General features: G+C 43.0%; 1 protein-coding gene across 5 annotated transcripts in view; it reads left to right on the top strand.

Moving 5' to 3' along the window:
* The window catches only part of CFAP61 (cilia and flagella associated protein 61), a 122,009-nt gene that overhangs the window by 77,801 nt on the left and 21,614 nt on the right, over positions 1 to 22,594 (top strand). For 4 of the 5 annotated variants that reach the window (XM_074578697.1, XM_074578698.1, XM_074578700.1 and 1 more), the window contains 4 exons: positions 7,306 to 7,598; positions 11,979 to 12,306; positions 12,816 to 12,907; positions 15,282 to 15,487. In XM_074578697.1, coding sequence (XP_074434798.1) covers positions 7,306 to 7,598; positions 11,979 to 12,306; positions 12,816 to 12,907; positions 15,282 to 15,487 — 919 coding nt within the window. The remainder of the gene's footprint in view (positions 1 to 7,305; positions 7,599 to 11,978; positions 12,307 to 12,815; positions 12,908 to 15,281; positions 15,488 to 22,594) is intronic. The other variant, XM_074578699.1, reaches the window with a different exon arrangement.

Here is a 22,594-nt window from a genome sequence, read left to right as displayed (position 1 = left end):
CATCCAGATTTCAGAGTTAAACTTTCAGATACAGAAAAATAGACCAAACAGTAAATGAATTCATGTAACGTCACTTCTGTGTGCCAGATCTGCATTAGGACAGAGTTCAGAGCAGGAAAGCTGTCTTTGTGGAAGTTTATGTCTACTTGAGTGCAACAACAGGAGTTTCCGAAAGGTTTAGTTTACCTGGCTCATTTGTCGAGAACATAATGAAAATTGGTAGTTATTCCTTCTCAAGACGCTGGAGGTTTCTTTGTCATCCTCTGAGTCTTGCCATGATCAGGACAGAAGATGATAAACATGGTAATGTTTCTGCTCACATTTTCTTCAAACAGCTTCCTGGCCTCAGGCGTGTAAATAGAGCCTCTTCAGCAGCCCCCCTCCGCCTGTCTTCCAGCTGATACCAGCCCCTGCCCACACAGTCCTACCTGATGTCCAGCTGATATGCACAGCTGCATTTGCATAAACAGATGAGGTTGTTAGTTTTCCGTGTTCGCTACTGCTAGTCTTTCATGTAAATCCGTGCGTGCCCAGTCCTGGAATGTGCTCCAGGACACCTGCGCAGAAATGCTGCCCGAGAGCTCGCTGCTGGCTGGGATGCAAGCTGCCTGGGAGGTTCGCTCTTCAGGCGAACAGCAGTCTTGCAGCACCTCGTCTCCTTTGGGACAAATGCACCTTTATTATTATTAATACTAAATTAATATTATATTAATCATAATTTCATTATTGCCAATGGCTTTTGTTGCGGTGTAAAGATGGATATCTTAATTAGGCACTATCCCATCTTCAATTATAAGCTAAATCCGTAATGAGGCTGGTCTTGGAGGGACGTGGTCTATGGGAGACGTGATGCCTCCCTCTTTCTCCCCACCCCACCTCTGGTTCCAGTTCTCTTTCATTGCTCTTCCCACTTCATGTTCACTGCTGCTGCAGATGTAAGCTGTAAAGAGTCCCCAGCTGCAGAAGTCCTCCTCCACCTATCTCTGTTTCTGTTCTTCCTCACCCTGATTTGTTTTCTGGCTATATGTCTTATAAATGTTGTTCTTTCAGTCTTGATCATGGCTGCATCCAGGATCCCTACTCTTTCTGAAAATGAGTCCACTTTTCAGCCCCTGGCCTAGTCTGGAGACAGTCTAATAGGCAACAGGCTCACAGAGGTGCAGAGGAAAGGCTCCTGTGGAGTTCAGCAATTGATTTGGATGTCTGTCAGCTCTCTGCAGGCCATGCTACCGCTCTACTGGGATGGCCAAAATTTTACGTTTGCATTTATTTTTCATCTCTGAAATTCTCCAGTTTGCCTTCAGTAAATAGTAGTATTACACCTCCTATATTCCATCTCATCAAAACGGTAAAGTATTGTCTGTCAAATTCCTGCTGAGCGGCTTTAAACATGTTAGAATTCAAAGCATTAAAAAATAGGATTTGCTTATGTTTAAAGAAAATGAAGTGGCTACTAAAACTATATATGCTGGTTATTGTAGCTGCACAGAAATAGACACTTTATTCTCTTCAGATACAATAATAATTCTTCTCAGCTTATACTTGGTCTTTTCTCCACACGGCTTTCCTCTTCTATTTGTGCTCCGCTTATTCAGCTATTTGCAACGTTTATCGGAAGTCGTCTGGAGCCTCCTGTGCCAAGCCTCATTCTCCTGGCTTGGCCGCTGGATAAGCCCCCCCGGGGTCCCACGTAGCCAGCCCAAGGGCTTGGGCGGGGAGCAGCTCCCACTGGCACCCAGCATGGCGAGTGCGTGGAGCCCCGGACGAGGGAGGGGGAATGCGTGTTCAAGGCCACTTGTAGTTTTGGAGGTTTTTTAAAGGAAAGTGTTAATCACTGAGCTTCACAACGTGAGTCTTATTAGCCTAATTGGATGAAATCTTCATTTGGTGGCACTGATTTTGAGAGCAGCTTTTAATTAAGAGTCAAGGTAGGGGTTTTAATTGCTTTTCTTCCCTCTGGGAGCACTGGGTACCACTTCATTCTGGGCGAAATCAGTGGATGCGTTTTTGCAGGTCATAAGTAGAGCAGGATCATCCCGGTAGTGCATGCAGGCAGGAGCGTTGCATGCATGCTGTGGTGGAAGGAACGATGCTCCTGGCAGTGACTGCATGTTATCGTTTGAGAAACCCACAACAATTTATTGTTGTTTAGACAATTATTCTATCACCCCTCACCACCAGGGGAACTGGGAAAAAACAAGGAAACACAAGGGTTGAAATATAAACAGATTTAATAGAATAAGACTAGATAATTAACATTAATAATACTAAAGAACCAGTATTAATCCCAATACTAATATTATAAGATATATAAGAATTATACTCAGTCCATTCTATCAGCAGGAAGCCGTGCACTCCCAGCAGTGGACAGCAAATGTCGGACACTGCGAGCGCTACGGCTTCGAAGGAAGGGAAGGGCTCAGGGGTCCGCCACTGGGGCAAGAAGTTCTCTGGATCGCAGCCATTAAGGGACAGAGAGAGAGAACTTCACAGCAGGATTTCTAATTTGTATTGAATGTGACGTTCGTGGTATGAAATAATCCTGTTGGCTTGAGTCAAGTGCCCAGGTCTCACTTCTCCTCATCCCTGCACCTCTCTAAGTCAAAAACACGAGACCTTGAAACCCACATAGCCTAGCTGGCTGTAAAGTAAATATTTTCACAAATTCAGACACTGGAGTCTTCTAAAAGTGCAGTTTTCCCAAACATTAGAAGATAAATTAGTCCTGTGTCGCTCAACCCAGGACACTGCACCGCCGAGGATGAGCAGCAGCGTGGTTGCTGCAGCCTTCCTCCCTGGGCTCCTCCTCACCTCAGGCAAGGAGAGGTGGCAGGAGAAGCTGGCCGGCACTCAGCAGCAGGTGTTGCCTGAGGAGCCCATGGGAGAAGCGGCAAGACACATCTGCCGCTGCCGGCTCCTCGGCCGGCTGCAGCGTGGTGGGCTGCAGCGGGGTCCCCGGGCTGGGGGCCAGAGGCCTTTGCCCCCGGCCGGTTGTGCTGGCAGCTACAGAAGGGTCTCCTGCAGCTGCGGGCCAGGGAGCAGGGTGAGCACCAGCCCTGATGGCTGCCGCCGAGGCTTCTCTGATGAAACCCAGCCGCCTAATGCATGTAACCTATTATAACTGTAATTGTGACTAATTGAAATTCATCTCCTATTAGCTCTGCACTTTCCATGAAAATAAAAAGTAGGATGGGAGTAAAGTAAGGAACAAAACTGCTTTAATGGCCCAAAATGGAGCAATTATTTTTTCTTTTTACCTAAACATAGTTTACTGCATTATTAAAAGCGTGTTTGTAGGAATAGTATTGCGTTAAAATTCCAGTGCATGAATCACCAACCGTAGCCACTGATGCTTTAGCTAATACTGATTTTCTCCTTTAGCTTTTGGAAACTAAAAAGATTCAGGTCATGCTGGGGTCACTGAAATCTTGTGCTTCCACTTGTGGAAAATGAATGGTCCTGCTCTGCTGCAGAACGCTGACATTCCAGTAATAAATGATAAAACTACTCTAACGGTCTTTATTTATGGCTGCTTTTTTCTGTGGACGATTATTATGTTTACTCACAGATAGATACATTTTCATGTAGTTAAATAATAAAAGCATCCTGAGGAACTGCTATCTGTCCAGTGAACATAATTTCAGTCCATAATGAATATCTGTAGTCCCTAGACTACTAGCACTGTAATCTAAAAAGCCACTAATATTGTAATAAGCAGAAACCGTAAATTGTTGATTTACAAGAGGTCAGTAAAAGAGCATTGCTTTCCTTGATCTAATGTAGTTGTATTTAATGTTACCATATAAACCAGAATTTTAATTTTCCTTGAGAAATGCAGGGCTTGAATCTGATCTCGTGGATACAAAAATGCCAACATATAATGCAATAACCGAACTTTTCAGTCTTATGTCTTCCTTCTTTTTTGACGCTCTCGTGAGGACAGCACTGCCTACAGATAGACCTCCTGACAGGTACAAGCAACGGAAAGGGTTCTTCTGGCCTGGAAAGTCAACTTAGCAATGTACACACTCGGCAGACTTCCCATTATCACACATGATATGGATTCTGTATTATATTTATGAAACTAGTAAGATCTCTTTTCTTCTTATGATTGCAGGTGAATACATTTGCAGGTAAAATTGTTCCGTCCCTCTGGTCATTGAGGTTAACAGTTAAAATATGCTTTCCATCATTTCTGAGCATGTATAATCATGGGGCAATTCTTTTCTCTGACAGTTACAAAGAGATATGTTTATTTGGCAGCTACAAGTAGCCAAGCTGATATGACAAATAAAATAACCTTGTAGTCAAAGGGGAATAATAGAACATCTGTTAACAATTTTTATCATTCATATTCTCGGGCGCTAGGGCTCTGTGAGTGCTCTGTTTAGTATTGCGGTGTGTCTCATGCAGTAAAACATGGTCCCAGTGAAATTAGTTTAGCCTATGAAATAATAAAATTTCGGTTGTAGGGGATGCTATCACTTGTAGTAGACATAAATGCCAATGCTGAGATAAACGTGTAAGTTAGTTGCATGAGGCACTCTTACCTGCTCATCACTGCTTACTCCAGTGCCATGAAGGAAAACAAATCCCGCCAAAAGTCAAGATCAAGACAGTTATGTAGGAGAGTCAGCTGTTTTCCCAAATTCTGAGTGCAGTTACTGCTCTGTAGTCTGCGGGGAAGCCAGTGCCAGCTGCTGCTTGTGTCAATTAAAGGCCATTGCTGAAACACCTCTGATGTTTCAACACTGACTTCTTCTTTAGTACATTCAATCCTACACTTTTCCTTCAATGCCAGACTACAAGTTATTTTCATAGAGCTCATAAAGAAGCTTCTGTCATAACATCCATCTTTTCCCTAACATAAGGAGGACACGGACCTGTTGGAGCAAGTCCGGAGGAGGGCCACGAAGATGATCAGAGGCCTGGAGCACCTCTACTGTGAAGACAGTCCGAGAGAGTTGGGGTGGTTCAGCCTGGAGAAGGCTCCATGGAGACCTTATAATGGCCTTCCAGTACTTAAAGGGCACCTATAGGAAAGATGGGGAGGGACTCTTTATCAGGGAGTGGAGCGATAGAACGAGGGGTAACGATTTCAAACTGAAAGAGGGGAGATTTAGATTAGATATTAGGAAGAAATTTTCTACTGTGAGGTTGGTGAGACCCTGGAACAGGTTGCCCAGGGAGGTTGTGGCTGCCCCATCCCTGGAAGTGTTCAAGGCCAGGCTGGATGGGGCTTTGGGCAGCCTGGTCTAGTGGGAGGTGTCCATGCCCAAGGCAGGGGGGGTGCAACTAGATGATCTTTAAGGTCCCTTCCATCCCGAACTATTCTGTGTTTCTCAAATGAGGCCCTATATCGTCTGTGTTATCCTTTAGCTTCAATCTGAGATTGGTCAAGCCTGGGATGGCCTGGGATTTGTGCACTGCCTTTCTTCAGGTTTACACACGTTACCTGGAAAAGCGACACTTGGGTGGTGTTAGCTGTTCTGCAGTTTCCTTTCTCCCAGCTCCATGCTGGAGTGTATGATGTCCTCTATCGCAAGGATGTTTGCATGTTAGCTTGTGGAGGTATGGCTCAGTTATTTCCTATTTCTGCCAGGGATTTCCCATCAAACAATAAATGCACCGGCTGACCAGCAGGTATGGGATATTAAATGCAATAGGAAGATGCATTTGATGCATCCTTGTGCTGATGGAGCATGTTTTTGGCGTACTGAAACACCCATCAGACCTAATGTGTAGAAGCTGATTTATTACTGAAGGTCACCCACAGAGCAGGTGTTCCTCCATCTACCTTGGCCTTGCAGCTCGAGCTAGTTGCTGGGGTGGTTGAACACAGCATAGACACAGAGCTGGTGGTTGTGGGCATGCTTCTGCTGCCTGCGCGGAGGAGCCCGCGAGCCTGGGCTTGATCCTCCTTTGCTCAGGCAGGAGCTTGGCTGCGGCCCTCGTAGCAAAGTGTCCTTAGCCACCAGGAAAGGAGCTCCCAGTCTGTCCTACAAGAGCTGTGCCATTTAGCATGGATTACTTGAAGGCTTAGTGGATCACAGAGCAAAAAAAATGATTCCTGTTCCAAGCAGGGGGACAGAGAGAACAGCGAGGAGAGGAGCACGTTTCAGTCTCTGCTCAGAGGAATGTTTACGTGTTTAAACCATCGTTGGATAAAACACACAGATGCTCTGATGCATCCCACCCCTGCCTCCCTTGTTGCCAGGAGGGGTGTAGCCATTAGGCTGGAGAGTCACATCGTGCTCACACAGAACCTGCTTCCCTCACATCCTCACATATTTGCTCTCAGCTTTGACTATGCAGTTCGAAGTGGCACCACTTCAGTAAGAATTTGCAAGATCCTACACTACAGGCTGCGGCTTTGTCGTTAAGAGCACTCCCCTAGAAGGTGGGAGACGTGGGTTTGAATCGGAGCTCCCTTCACCCAGTGGGTGGAAAGATGGAGCTGTTTTAAATAGTGGTTTCTGCTCTAGTGACAATGCACTGCAAAAGGAGCAGCGACATCCAAACACTGTTTTCATACCAGCTGATCAGAAATGTCTGTCTCAAGCTTGCTGATTTCTAGGCAGTGTGCAAGGACGGAGGTTCGGAGCACGTACTTGAGGCATTTAGGTTTTGGGCATTCTCTGATGTGCACGGGGGGGAGGCAGCTGTCTTCAAAGAGCAGTGCAGAGCTGCCAGCCGCTGCCTGTCAGTGCATCGGCCGCCTGTGCCCCTCAGCGGGGCAGTTCGGTGACACAAGCCGGCAGATAGGAAGCAGCAGGCACAGGGCTCCGTCTGCAGGGGTGTCTCCATTGTCTGGAGATTAGGCTTTTGCGGAAGGAAGCGGCAGCGCTGGTGACCTCCCATATTGCACAATGGCTTGTTTTCTGCAACTTTGTCTTTCCACAGTTTGTGGTTTTCTTCTGCATGATGCATTTAATTTGCTCCTGTCTCCCTCCCCCCGGTAAATCCTTTGAATGAGAAAAATTGAGGAGGGAGAGAACAAATTAAAAACACGGGTGGGTTTTTTTTTTTCCCCCTGGAGGATCTTCAATCAAAATTATTTCAAATTATGGGGTCAGAATGAATGTCATACTTCTATGTTAAGTACTTGCCTACTTTGTGGGATGTTTTGTACAGATTCTTCACTAAATTATCTTAGCTACTGTTGCTAGGTAACATTGTTTGCTTCATAGCATCAGAGAAATAAGAGGGTCAAAGAGAGCAATTTCGTGTTATTATCATCTGAGTTATACTAATAAGGTTTTCATTGTACGTCTTAGAAATTTTTCCCCCTTTTTTTCCCCTTAGGGAACGTCATTGTCTATGGGAATACAATTGACATTTACACCACGGTAGAAACCCTCTTATCTCTTGGAATTGATGGTTCTCGCATACATCTCGTACAGCCTCCACTCAGCTCAAATGTTACTTGCCTTAACAACAACGAAATCGAAAGTGCTGTTCAGGAGGCACTGTCAAAGGCTGGCGTGTCTGTTTATTATGACAGTATCCTGGCACAGTGGAACGAAGGCGACGACCCGGACCTTATCACATGTGCCGCTTTCACTACTAATAGAAAACCGTTAAAATTGCAGTGTTCAGTAAGTATATGCTTTCATTGTGTTTCTTTCAGTCTGTTTTTTAAGACAAAGACCATCAAATTCAGATTGTCCCTCATTGGTTTATCTATTTTCTCATTGTCTCTAGAAGATTGAACATTCGCTTGTTAGTCTAAAGGATTGTTTTTTAAAAATCCCAATAAAACCATTGTTAATGCCCTGAGTGATTTGGATTAAAATGTGTTTTAGTCACCTGACTCACAAATAGTTGTTCACTGCTGAGTGACAAATACTCTTAATTCATTTTCTAAATAATTCCAGAATTCCTTTTATTATTTAAATGCAGACATTAACTCCTGTCTATAGTTATGTGCATTTGATTAAGATTTGATTAAGTCATAGGAGAAGCCAATAATGTCAGGATAGAGAGGCCTACTACATAACTTAATGAAAATATATTTTTAAATAGAGTTTTCTCCTTCTACATTAATGACTGCATTCTTGTTTATGTGTAGTATCAATATCTAAGTAATTGTATATGCACATTCACAGGTATGGCCCCACTGAGATGTGGGACAGGTTTTAGCCTTTCCTAATGGGCAGAATAGTTCTGTTTTTCTTTATTGGGCTAATCCACGTGAGTGAGCACTTCTAGTAGAGTCACTTCAACACGTGCACCTGTAGGAAGCTGTATGGCCCCCTCAACACATCCCGCTGCAGGCATGCTTCTTTTTCCAGCAAGTCTGGTGTAATTCTGGAAAGGAAGAGCCACGTGCCTCCCTCGGAGAGCTCCCCAGGAGTCCGTGGTCCCTGCCACCTCCCCTGCGCTGGAAAGCTCTAAGTCATTGGTTTTCCTGACCCTTTTCTGTTTAACGTATGGATAGTTAAGCCCTTCCTTATGGAGGTGAAGACCTTGCATAACACTTCTGTCTACTAGCAGTGTCCTGACTTTGGTCCCCATATCCGTTGTGATGTTCCTTCCACTCTCTCCTTATATGCAGCTCTGCAGTTTCTCTCCTCTTTGCCTGAAATCCTTCTATTTTTATCCTTCTTCCACAGGGTGGAAGTGGTTCTTGTTCTTGCAACTTCATATCTATTCACCACCTCCCCATGGCGCCCCCCGCCACCTTTTCCCCACCACCTCGCCTGTGTGGCCTGTGCCATTCCTTCGCGACCCCCATTTCCTCATGGTTTGTTTCTCTTGCCCTTTTGTGCCCCCCTTACCATCCTTCCTCCAGCCATGGTTCTTCCCTCTTGAGGTCTCTCTTACCCAGCCTCTAAGATGAGAGACGTCAATTATTTGTGATGTCAGGGGCTTTATGTTCTCCAAAACCAGTTCAGCTGTCTTGCGTGGCTCCTGTATCTGCTTTTAGCCACCTGGGAGGACAGGCTCAGAGGAGGACAGGGCTCTGGAGAGCAGCCTTCGCCAGGAAGGCAGCTGGGTTTGCAAGGGAGCAGGCTGTGCAGGAATCAGCACTGCAGCAGCTCTGGGCCTTTTGGGATTTGAGCCAATATCAACTGTTGATTGGCAGTTCTTAGGGGCTTAATTTGTTGAGTCCTGCAGGATGAAAACAACGGGAGAAAATCTCCTCTTTTCCTAAAGCGGCAGCCTCCCTCCCCTCCCGGGCTGACAGATGGCTCCCAGCCTGGAGGTTGCAGCCGTCCCCTCCCCTCCCCTCTGGTGACACCGTCCTGCCTGTCAGCCGGCAGGACGTGGGGCTGTGTGGTCCCCTTGCCTTCCCGGGCAGAGCTTCCCTGATTTTGGATGTACTAGGTGGTTAGAATTCCCTTAACTGCAGATATTTCATTACTTGTTTTATATACGAACAACCCCAGAGGCTCTGACTCTGCTGTCACATCTCTGCCATACCAGTGTGGCTTAAATTTCCAGCTCCCGTTGCTTCCCATGCCTTTTCTTCCTTCTGGCTCATCCAGCCGGTCGTGAGCATCTGACGCTTGCTCTTCATCCACAGGAAAGCTCTTTGGTGGTGTAATTGGGTAATACTTTACTCGGGTCACAACCGTGTCCTCCCTGAGGCTGACACTAAGGGAAGGACGTATTACTGATGTTAGTTTGCCCTGATACAGTTATGTCTCGGTCTGTTCAAGATGAAGGCAGCCAGATAATGCATACTTGTCTGATAACTTTTCACCCTTTCCTCAGCCTGTACAGTAATATTTCTTGATGATGGGCAGCAACATTCAGCTTGTCGTCTAATCATTTTAAAAGCTGAGGGCACTGATGAAGGAGAAGGCTCTTTATAAAGGCTCTGGAGCTTCACAAACTATATTGTAACAATGAGACGGTCAGTCTTCATCTGTACCCTTTGCAGACAATGATCTTGTTTAAAACACCTCTCAACCTTGTCATTCTTATTACTTTTAACCCTCAACGTCCAGTGTGCGCTCTTGTTTTACTTTATTTTTGGGACCTTTGTTCTGCCAGCTTTCAGTTTATCCCCTGTAAGAGGCAGCTCCAAAGCCGCTGCTCGTAGTTGTAGCTTCCCCGGCTTCTGCTGCCTGCGGCGCTCTGACAGAGGTGAGGGACTGGGGCAGGGACCGTTCTGTGCCTGTGCCCTCCAGTTCCTGACCCAGCCTCGCTTACTTGCTCCTCATTTCTCATCTTTCAGAACTGAGACACCTCCAGTTGATGTGAGTTTTGCCTTCCCCGGCGCCTCTCTTAGCTTCATCTGAATAGGCACTTTCCTTGGTGAGCACATTTTTATGTTCCAGATTTCAGATGGGCTTCTGCCTCTTTAAAGTCACTTTTAGGCAACGTAGAAAACCAAATGAAACACACATATCAAGTGAAATGTCAGATGTGCGCGATTCTAAATCGATACAAAAGCTCCTCTCTGCTAATCAATGCGCGGAGTCTGTGCGGAGCGTGCAGACAAAAGACAAGGGCTGTGGCGGGACCCTGCAGTCCTCGCTCTCGCGCTGCGCTGGATTTCAAAGCGGCTCTTCAGGCATCCAGCACGTTTTGCATGACGTGCTGTGTGCACATCTGTTCCAAACCGATGCCTAACGCGTAGGACGAATCAGTGGCCACTTCCAGCACCGCCTGCTTTGTAGTGCTTGTCGCCGTGGTGCTGCCTCAGCTCTTATTTTGGGGAGATGAAGTCTGATCTGCTTCCTCATGTCCCAGGAGAGGGACTGTGCAGGTGCCACAAGAAGACAAAAGAAGGGAATTATCACTAGCTTTTTTCTTTGAGACTTAGAGGAGGAATTTAAGGATTTAGGGTGATTTTCTTTCAATGCCCTTGAAATCTTCCTGTGGGGAAGACGAGCTCATGGCTTCAGTAGATGCTGGTCCCAAGATAAATCCCCACCTCAGGGCCAGTTTCTGTAAGGAAGAGTAAGACAGCACAGGTAGTGTTTTCAAAGAATGGAAAGCACACCTTTTTTCAGTCCCACAAACCAAATCACAGTGAATATGTATATTCACATAGTGTACAGGTATCTGCTGTGCTCGTTACCAGATTCACTAACAGACTGCCAAATGTACCAAGTACTTAAAGACACAGCCTCCTCTGGGCTGCCCTGGATGGTCTAGGTGGATCTAGACCTCTGCCCTGTCTCTGAGAGTGAGTGGCCCCAGCCACTGCAGGCCCAGTAGTACCAAGCACTAAGAAAATACAGATCAGTCTGCCTCCTAAAGTAAGTATTATCCATATCTGACATAGCTAGAGGTGTGTTTCAGTCCTGACAAGTTTGGATGTGTTTTCCAAAATCTGTGTCACTATCAAGTATAATAAATCTGAATGCTTTCCTTTTCATGTAAATATCCGGTTGTCATTTATACCTCTCACAAATGTCCTGGCCTCCACAGCTTCCACTGGCTTCCTTCTGCTGCTGCAGTTTGAATGAGGGTGGCATTCCCTCTGAACAGTTTGAATTTCCTGTCTTTCCGTTTCATTGAACATCCCTCTGCTGGTAGCCATAGTAACACAGTTTGGTAAACAGGCACAACGGTTGAAAAAATATCTGTAATATACAGTTATCCCACTACAGTGCAAAGTAAATTGTACTTCTCCATTACTTTTTTTTTTTCAGCTTGGCTTGAGCATTTGAAAGAAGAAAGCCAACTTCATAAAGAGTTCAAGCCTCTTTCACATGCTTATACTAGCACAGAAAATACGCAGTTCCACTCAGTTAATATTAGAGTTTTTAAAACAAAACTCATCTCATAACCAGAAGTAGATGAGTATAGTAATTCTCCCCTCAGCTGTCTTTGTTTTACTTTTAGTAGCTGTAAATACTGGATCAGAAGGATTTAGCTATGTATAAAAAATCATACTTTATTTCATGTTCTTGTTTATTAAAATAAATAACATTCAGAACAAAGTGTAGGTTTTCATTTATGAAATTAGCCAGTAACCATTGCACAATAACCTACGCTTATTTACATCTCTTTTTTAGGCATTTTTTAGCTTTGCCTACAGGACGGTGGATTATGAAACCTTTAAGGCGATTAATGATGCTTGCCTTGTTTTTGATGGAAGACTTGTGATCGATAACGAATTCCGTACTAATGATGTCAGTATCAGGGCTGCAGGTCCTTTAACAAAGTACTCCAGGAGATATTGTGTAGGTGAATGGACACACAGCAACTTCAATTCAAAAGAGGTTGGCTGTGAGCTCGCTGCATCTATGCTGAATCTCTTTGATCCAACCCGTCAGCCCTTTTCTAAGCCACCAGAAGGCACAGATAGATTCATCCCCATATACAAAAGCTGTATAATTAAAGGTACGTCAAAATGGATTTCTGTCATACTTTCATACCCTCTTTAGCATTTTTGCTGTTATATAACAAGAGTAGTTCCATCTCACCTAAGGTGCCATCTAATGGCAGCAGAGTCCTCAGAGCTCCTTATATAGTCAATGGAGAGAGGTGAGTTGCAATAAAAGCTTACGCTGTAGATTTTTGCTAATAACAGACCAAGTTGTGCTTTCGTTCATATTGCAGTAAATACAGAGTGTTTCCAGTGAAACTCAGGGTCTTTATTCCAAGTTCAAGATCAATGAAACTACAATCAGGACTTTTCAATGTGTGGCCACTGCACCAATATGTGTAAGAGTACCACAAAAAAGTTTATAAGATGAAGTCCACCAAAAAAAAATAAGTTCTTTGTTTTCTTTTTAGAGCCACTTGGTAAACAACGACAACAACAAAAGAGATTATGGGAGAAGGAGGGCAAGCAAATACTTTTTCTTCTTTGTTTATGATTTAATAAATCTCACTTTCATGTATGGCAGGAGGTGTTCTTCCTGGAGGTTATAATTACTTGCATATTTCCAAACCAGAAATCCCTGCCTGCTCGGACTTAGAACTTGCACCGTGTGATCATGTGAGTTACATTATTTAACTTTTCTTTGTTTCGTCTTCCATTTCAAAAGATGTTCCATACTTTCTGATACTTGGCCTTCTCAAAAGCCACACAATTCCTATAAAGAGGACATAGGATAGTATTAGCTGGATTTCACTAAAATATACTTTCAGCCTTAGCGCTTAACCTCTTTCCTTCCTGGAATAAGGCATTATAAATGCGTGATAAAACTTTGCAGTCTATCAGTGAAATTCAGTTGATTTCTAGACTAGTAGGAAAAGAATGTATTCTGGAAGGGATGTTCCATACTTGAAAATAGCTCGTGTTGCAACCATGAAAGTCATCTTTGAACAGGAAAGAGGAATGCCCTTTGCACAGTTGGGCTACATAGGAGATTGTCCCATGATACAAACATGGAGATGTTTCTCGTGCTGGAGAACCTGTCTTGTGAAACAAGAAAAGGACTAGGTTCGTTATTTCAAAGCCAGAGAGGACCATCCACGTAGGCAAGCTCCCGTTTCATACAGATTATACATTTTTCCTCAGGGATTTCTGCATCAAGCCCGTTCTTGTAGCTGATGTGAAGAGTGGCTTTTAAAAGACTACTTCAGTGCTGATTTTAAAACGTGGACAGCAATAGTCTATAGAAAGAAATAATTTTTTTTTTTTAAAAAAAGGAATCCATGCTTTAGGGCGAGGAATCAAAGCATGGCTCACCTTGTTTTCCAGCTTTGCAGATGCAGGATGAGCTGTCCAAAGCAGCACGTACTGAGAAGCAGAAAGGTCTATCAGAGAGAGAAAAATTGGTTTTGTCACTCCAAATTGCTAGAACATGATTAGAATTCTTTTGCTGCAGCTTTGATTACCTGCTGTCTGAAAAGGCAACATCTTTAAAGCCACTCCAGAAACTTCATGTAAATCCTAAAAGAATTTCCTAAGAAAGAAGTAAGAGAAGCTAGTGAAATCTATTAGCTGAGAGATGTGGAAGTAACAAAGGTTACTGTAGCCTAGCAACAGGTTTTAGAAATATATAAAACTGGAACATGAATACAGCTTTAAAAAATAGCTTCAAGCTATTTGATCATCCCACTGCAATGCGAGGTTTGAAACAAATTTTTACATTTTTGTCTTTCATTAAGTGATTGATTTAACTAGCTGAAACTAAACGATATAGTTTGAGCATCAGTATCCAACGTTGTTGTTCTTTTATTGATAGTAGAGTTGGTGTTAGCAACGCTTGCCAGCCCCTGTTCAAATTAGTAAGAGGGAGTCACTGAGAGCAATTCTAAATCATGCATATGCGTATGTGTTTGTGTGTGTACATATATACACGCATATACATACACATATGCATGTCATGTAAGTATACGCATTTTTATTTTTTTTAAGGCAATAGTAATTAATCATTTAAAAGTCTAGAACATAGCCTGAAGGAAATGTTCTAAGAGATCAAACCCAGCCTCCTGCAGTTGCAGGCAACCATCTAGTACATAATGCCATTTATAAAATTTAGAAGTTTGGTTTAGAACTGAACCAGGGTCATTCTTGGTATTTCTTTCCTTGTTGGAAGGCTGTTCCAACACATCACAACTTTGACTACTGGAAAAGTTCTATGCAAAGCCAAAAATGCTTAATTGGTATGTGATAAAGCTTTGAGTTGTAACATCGAAGTTTGCTTGTAACTGATTAATGTGTTAGCATCAACCCTCCGCCTGCAATCGTATAGCTTCTACGATGTGCCATAAGTTTGGACTCTGCAGATACGCTGTTTGTATATACATACAGAAAAAAATATATACGTATAGGTATAAATCTGGAGAGAGAGTAAAAGTATACCAGTGTATTCTTCATTCATCAGGACGGTATCCTGCAGTAAATTATGATATGCCATATGTATGCGATAATATGGACTCTGCATAAAAAATTGGGATGAATAGATTCCAATTCAGTTGCCTAAACAGAGGCATCTAGTGTTGTTTGGGATGCCTCAGGGCATCTCTCCTGACCTCCAGCTGCTCTTCCAGGAGGTCACAGGTCTCCCATGGATCCTGTGTCATAACTGCCAGCCCAGTTCGGATGGCCCAGATACCCTTGGGTGTCCAAATGTCACTCGGGATTGGGCAAGCAAAGCCCATGCTGCACACGCAGTTGTACGCTGCACAGTTTTGTGTGCGTTGTTAATCAAGGTCTAAACCACGCAGAAAATCTTTGTGTCCAAACCCTAGGAAAGTGCCGTGTTGTATAAACTATGTTACTATGTTCTTGTTGTTAAAATCCACAACCCTTTTTTTTAGAAATGTTAAATATCAGCTAGGAAACCCTAGCTGATCCTGTATGTATGCCAAGTCGGGTGTTCGTTCCATCTCTCCAGCTTTCCTTGTATTTTCTGTTCCAGGGGATGGAGATTATAACCGGAGAGGCAAGACATGGGAATTATTTCAGGATGCGTACCAACAAACATGGTATGGTAGAAAGCATCACCTGCTTTTCAAAGGAACCCTTTCCTGTCTCCAACTACATTTGCTTGTATGGACAACACGAACGTCTTCTTAATGATCTTTATTATCGCTGGAATGAAGGACAGATTACAGATCTTTACAGGTAAGATAAACTCAACATTGTGCATAAAATCTACATTCTGGCAGAATTTTAGTTTTATTTTACTACGGTCTGTCTTCTGTCTGTTTTCCCTTAGAACAAAAGATAGATTTTTTTAAAAAATATTTTCCATTCTTTGGCAAAATTTATCAGTGGTAATGCAAGCCCTGAAGACCTTCCTGGAAAGAGCGGTGTGTCTGAGATTTATTTAGAGAAGGAGCAGTGGTTTACTTAACCATCTTTCACCTGAAAGAGCATTTCAGTGTCTCTATAATTTTTGCTTAGAATATTCAGTTGGTTTAACTAATTAAGCTGAACCTGAACAATCCCTTTTTACTGAAGATTCATATGTGGAAGTCACTTTTAAAAGTCAGTATTTTTGTCACTTTGAATCAAACTTTTAAGCCGAAAGTTTCTAGGGAGATTTTAAATCACTCATGATGATAGTCACACTCAACAACTTTTCTGCTTATCTGGTTATTAAACGAAAACCTAAAGTTTATACTCTAGACTGTGTGTTAAGGGAGTTATTTTAACTTAATTTTATAGCTGGAGGCTACATCAGGACTCTGCGTATTTACTGGAGGTTCCCCATCCAACTTGCAGGACTTCTCCCACCACTTTGCACTTTGCAGCAGTGAAACAGGCCTTGCAGATTTTCAGAGGTGCTCCCCTCTGCCTGCTGTGCCCAAGCAAGCGCGGGGCGCTCCTGGGGACAAGGTGTTCCAAAGCAAGGACTGAGGTTCTCTCAAGTGGTGGGAGAGGCTAAAGCGCCTGGCTATTTCTATCCAAGATTTATGTGCTGTCTCCCCTGAGAGAATTTTTCATTGCTTTTGGAAATGCAAACTTAATTAAAGGAGTTATTATGGAGAGAGGACTATCTGAAAAAATGCGATCTACCATATCTTTAATCTTCTGCTACTCCTCCAGGATTTTGTATCTTAAAAAATTACCTGGCCTAAAAACTCAAATTTGTTTTATTCCTTATGCCTCAGTGAAAACAAGTGCTTTGGAGGTCAAGCTTGATTTAAAAAAAAAAAAAAAAAAACATCCAAAGAAAGAAACAAAAAAAACCCCAAACCCCCAACCAACTAACAACAAAAACAAAACACCCCCCCTCCCCGCCCCCCAACCCAGTAAAACCCAAAACCAAACAAAAAAACCCAGCCTTGAGTTTCATTCATGGGGTAGAATTCTTTGAGGATGTAATTGAAACAGGAGGTAAAGAAGAAATTGCTGATACATCTTATTTTGATTTTCCTTTTAAAAAAACCCTCACAAGTGGTGCCTTGGGATCCTAAGTTGTCACAGATAGAGAAGTGAAGTACCACATTACAGAAGCTGGTTTAGAGACAGAAAGCCAAGCACAGGAACAAATAGTAAATTTTTATGATGATACAAAGCTGATAGTGGTGCCTTAAAAGTCTCCAGATCTGATTGTGCTATATTTATAACTGATTTGAAGAAAGGCATAAATGGTAGCAGAATTTTCAGATTAAACAATGTTATTTAGTTAACAGTTTGTAAAAGTTTGTTGTAAAGGACATGCTGTAGTCCAAAATAACCTTTGCGTGATAATAGCAATCTACTGGTTTGAAATTCTGTAGGAACGAAGCACCTTGAGACAGGGACTTAAGAGCCTCTGAATTCCCGTACCTCTTTCTCTAGCTTTTGCACTTCTGCTGGTTCAGTGTCAAAAAGCTCCACCAGAATATGGATAAGGCATTGTACGCTGCTAAGGACAGAGAAATGAGAATGCCTGCTGAAATCAGGGAGGAGGGGGGATCCAGCCAAGCCCTTCAGTTAATGACAAAAGATCGGTTTGTATGCCGTGTTTTGAGAATAGTGGTATCAGCTGCCGTCTCAAAGGGTGAACTCCCCTGAAAAGGACTCAGGGCTTCACTGGGACTGGATGTGCAGCTCTCACAATTCTTCTGATGTGTTTTGCAGTCCTCTTCCTGCACTCTCTCCTCATTGTAAATATTACAGAGTCTAGCTCCTCATTTTTTTCCTTCTTGTCTTGTACTGAAAGGTGGGATGAACCCAAACTTTAACTGTGAGGTTTAAAAGCTTCTTGGTCAAAAATGCTTCTTTACAAATTTCGTTTCAGGAGACCTTTGTATGCCTCTGCTGAGAGGAGTGTGAAACTTGCTAATTATTGCTGCTGCAGGGATTGATTTTGATTTATAGAAAATGTTGGTTTTGTTTTACAAGAGAGGAATGGCACACAGGAAATGTAAAGTTCACATGAGCGGTATATTGTCAATAGGTGTTAAGCGGAAACTGAAGGAGGATGACACAATTGTATGAGATATGGGCTAAGACGACAGATAATTTTCTTTCTTGTCACAGCTGATGCTGATCAGCTAATACATTTTGCGCACTGAAAGAAACTCAATATTCAGGTTGTGGCAAGGTATCATCAGTCTTTTTCATGGTGTTACAATATGCAAACACAGCTGTGACCTAATCTTTTCTATGAACCACAAATATTGCCAGACACTTACGCCTTTGTTGTTTGCCCAGATGCGGTTACAGTGTCAGTTGTTATATGTACTAGCAAGTTTCACACCAGTATTGACATCTGGAAGAACAAATCATCTTGCTTTGGGATTTGTGCCTGCAACACAGGTAGCAGTATTTTCCTGACCTTGACAAAACCAGCATTTATTCCCTTTCTCTCTGTTGCTGCATGTGGGGCATGTAGCCTGGCCCAAGGACCTAAGAGCAGCTGCACTTACCTGCACTCTTGATAGCTTGATTTTGAAGAGATGAGACATTAACTTTCTGAACAGCCAGGTTATTTCTTCATGAGAGAAATTAATAATGTATTAGCCTCCCTTGCTCTCATGGTCGTGATAGGACCTCCACACAGTGCACAAGCTGATCGGGGGATTAAACGTAAGATCAAGTTCTAAACATCTACAGAGATTTTAAGACTCTCAGGAGAAATGAAGATCCCAGTGATGATCTGTTAATAGGATGAGTCAGGCCAGTCAACATTGTAAGAGTAAGAAGTGCAGCTTTATCTGATGGCAGCATATACACTCATTGGGGGAGTCATCAGCTCCTGCAAGACTGCTTCTATCTTAACTGATCTTTGCTTACCAGGATCTGAAGTTGTGCAAGGTCAGGGTCCTCTCCCATCCACGTACTCACGGGCACCACGACCTGCGGTTCCGGGTGGTCTGGCCAGGATCACGAGTGGGCCACGCAGAGGGACACCACTTATCAGGTCCTCATCTCATCTCTTGAGCTCTTCTTAATTAGTGATGATGAACTACTTTTGGACTTGTCTTTTACAGCCTTTAGATGTGGATGTTGTTTGGGATCTTTTGCCTCATTATTTTATCTCACCCCTCATTAGCCCATGGCAAAATTCCTGAATTACAGTTGCCAGGTTTTTATCATCTGGTTATTTTATTGCCTCCACTCCTGGTTTTCATCTTCTTTATACCTTATCTTTAGATAGGTTTGTTCCTTCTCTTCTTGCTATTTGGTCATTTGAATGAAATAACATATGTTGCTCCGTAGCAATTAACATATGCTGTTCTTTAATCCTTGCTCGCTTGTTTCTTACAGTGCTTTCACACGTGTGCATGCACACACACATACATTTCCATTCATATCGGTCTTGATATTTCTGTTACAAACATCTGTACGGCGAGGAGGATGGATTCTCTAGCTAGTTTACAAGGTGGGAGACAGAAGAGCAGCCCACTGCAGTAAACGAAAGCCCTTTTGCCAAGGCAGAGTGAAAGGACTAGTGAGAAAAGGAAGAGACAGTGAGAAGAGGAGGCAAACTGCCTGTAATCTCCACCTAACAGTCCCAGCACAAAGCAAACTGGCACGGGAAATTGCTTCTTTCAGGAGGAGGTGGAGCAATGGGAAAAGGCTGGCAATATAATGTAGTCTCATAATATATAATATCATATCATATATACAGTACATATACAGCCACATAATACAACATTATATACAATGTACATATATATATGTACAATATACAACAATATACAGTGTTAAAATCTAGCCATAAGAAGACTGACTCTTCGAAAACCATTAAACTCAAAAATGTTTTAGCATTTCTTGTGAGATGAAGATTGTCTTGAGGCTTTTATGTGGATAAAAAGCGGTGTCTGATCTTCTTTTGGCAAGGAATATGAAAATGCATTTGTTGATTTCTATGTGCGCGATAAAAAGAAGAAAAAATCTTTTGGGTGTTGTTCACATGGCCTGTAATGATCTCACATGACCGTGTGAATGCAAACCTGATATTAGGACCGAATTTCTCTCTTTGACTTTGAAAAAAAATCCTTTTAAACTAGTACACGTTACACTTACATCCACTTGCATTATCTTCTAGCAAGATGTGAAAGTGCCCTTAGTGAAAAGAAAATGAGAAAATGTAGGCTGTGGAAAACGTTGTGGTTTGTTAGCTAAGCTTCTAAACTTGCTGGTTTGAAACATTAATTCCCCAATTCACTTCTTTATGCCTCTATTTTGGGGAAGGCCTTCCTATAAGGCAAAAAAGTACAATGTTTTAATCTTTTGGTCTGCATTTAGATTTCCCAGCATGGCATCTAGTTCCAGGAATGGACACAGTGGAACAGCTGTCACCTGGGAGCTAATTTATTTCTGTGTAGCATGCAAATTATCTTTTAAATAATTAGAGACTGCACCTAGCAATGAATTTCCTCACTGATTTGCGTTCAGTATAAGGGCTGAAAGTTAACCCCATGATACCGGATTTCCTGACCGTAATGTGCCAGTGCCATTTTCAAATTAGCAATAACAACAGGCCCTCAAGATTCAGCTAACTTGAAGAAGTAACCCCTTCCGGTTGCGCGCATGAAACTGCAGCTAATGGTAATAATGAGATAAATAACATTTCCTTTTGTTGAGAAAAAAGTTCCATTGATTTCAGTATGAGTTCGACATGATTAAAAGCTGCAGGACTTGACCCACGGCTAAATAAAAGATTGAAATCACCTCTCCCACCTCCTCCCTTCCCCCTACGGTAAATGTACTTTGTGGAGGAAGCCAAACAGGGTGGTGGGCATGCATCGCCCTACCCCTGGGGCAGGTCAGAGGGGTCCACCAGTGGCTGCTGCCCCAGCCTAGTCCCATGCCGGGGAAAGAAGCCCCTCGGCCTCTAGATTTGCAAGACCGACAGTCTGATGCCCCCAGTCACACTAATACTGATGATGTGTATTCAGACTGCTGCCCTTTAAGACTTTAAGTTCAGACATTTATCAGCCTAGCAAGCAGTAACCAAATGAGCCAGCATAAAATCATCTGACTATATTGCCACAATCACTTGGGTACCAAATGCCCTAGCGCACTTGAGAGTGTAAGCTTGTAGTGAGTTAGATGCTCCTCCTCCATATTACAGTATTTTCCCAGCTCACTGAAAGCCTCAGATGTTTTTGAATTAATTTTTTGTTTCAGGGAAACAATGCTTTCAGCTCTCACCGTTAAACCAGCCAGCACTGCATCTGATGGAACTAAAGAGTTTTAAAGTTCCTTTTCCTTTCTCCTTCTTCAGCAGACAGGTACTATGGACATTTTTAAAGGAGGTCTTGGTGCAACTCTACCCCTGCACAGTTAAAAGAAATGCTCCTCAGAATGACCAGCTGCCTTAGCTGGGATCCCAGTGATACAGATATTAATGCGATAACAACAGATATTAGGCTTTTTCCAAATATAATTGCCTATAGTTAAGCTTTTGCAGCCGTATTTGGGACTCACTTCCATAGGCGTGAGGTACTCCAGCTTAATTCAGAGTAGCGTCTGCGTGGGCTCAGTTCATTACTTAGCTAAACACGAATTTAAGAGCCAATGTTTTTGTTTCTACCTATGCAAACGACAGCTGAGGAAATAGGCTGTTAAGCCAGAAGATGACCACATCCAGTCAGACAGCTGTCTCTTCTGACTGCACCACAGTGGGATGCACTTCATCCCTCTGACTGTTTTATAGGATGCCAGGGTCTACTGGGCAAATTGTCAGGGCCTCGGACAGGCAGTATTTACTGACCAAGAAAAGTCTCATCCTCCCTGTCATTGTGCTACAAGAAAAAGGCACCACTGCCATCAGTGATGATCGTCACCCTTCCATCTGCCTCGTGCCACCATGGTTGGTGTACTCACTCCATCTGTACTCACGCACACCATTACATTCCTGAGCAGAGAGCTCTTACAACGCAGTTGTCTGATGTCAGGGCAGGCAAAACCATAGGAACCAAAGACGCAGTATCCTCAAGCCGAGGATTTTGTATACAAACCTTTTATGTCACCTGGAAATTCAACAGCATTACTCCCTAGATTTGGAATCCACTTCAAGGAAGGAGTTTCTGCAATTTTTATTAATTTCCCGTAAGGCTGCATCTCAAAAAGGCTCAACAGGAATTTGAGTGCCCAAGAGTGAGGCTCTTTCCAACAGGAAAAAGAAAGCAAATTCCAGTAGGTTTCATATCAAGTGTCCCCTGTACAACACTCCTTCCCTCGGAGGTCTCTGGTGCTCTCCTGAAAGCCTTCAAATTCTTTCCATTGCCGTAGCAGCAGATAAAAGAGGGGGGTGGGGAGAGAGCTCCGAAATATGTTTTTCTTTTATTTTTAAGCTTGTAGATTTGTTACTGGTCATCAGTGCTCCATAATGCTTCACAGAGGAGGAACGGAACCAGTCAGTTACACCCTTTTGTATTCTCCTGAGATGAAGGCAACTGTAAGGCAGTTGCCAAGTTATGGAATGTATCCACAGAGCGGTGGAATCTCCCTCTGCTGCATCTTAGGTACAAAATGGATAATTAGAGGAGTCTCCTGATACTTGGCAACCAAATGGATGCTCACTGGCATCATGCCTTTAATATGAGATAGAAGTGCTTCATGTAGGCTTCATTTGGCATTAATGAAAACCAAATCTACTAACATAATGTATAAAAATCTGACCCACTAGTTTCTAGAATACTTAAGTAGCTTATTTATCAAATTAGGTGTGAGTGTTTATTTTTTGTTTTTTTTTTTACTTGGGATTTTGTAATACTGTGTTAATGAACTTGTTTTCAGTCATGACTTACAGAAGATGCTGGTTGCGTGACATTAATATGTCAG

The sequence above is a fragment of the Larus michahellis genome, chromosome 3 (genome assembly GCF_964199755.1).
Source record: "Larus michahellis chromosome 3, bLarMic1.1, whole genome shotgun sequence".
Lineage (NCBI taxonomy): Eukaryota > Metazoa > Chordata > Aves > Charadriiformes > Laridae > Larus > Larus michahellis.
This window is presented reverse-complemented; position numbering and strand designations above follow the sequence as displayed.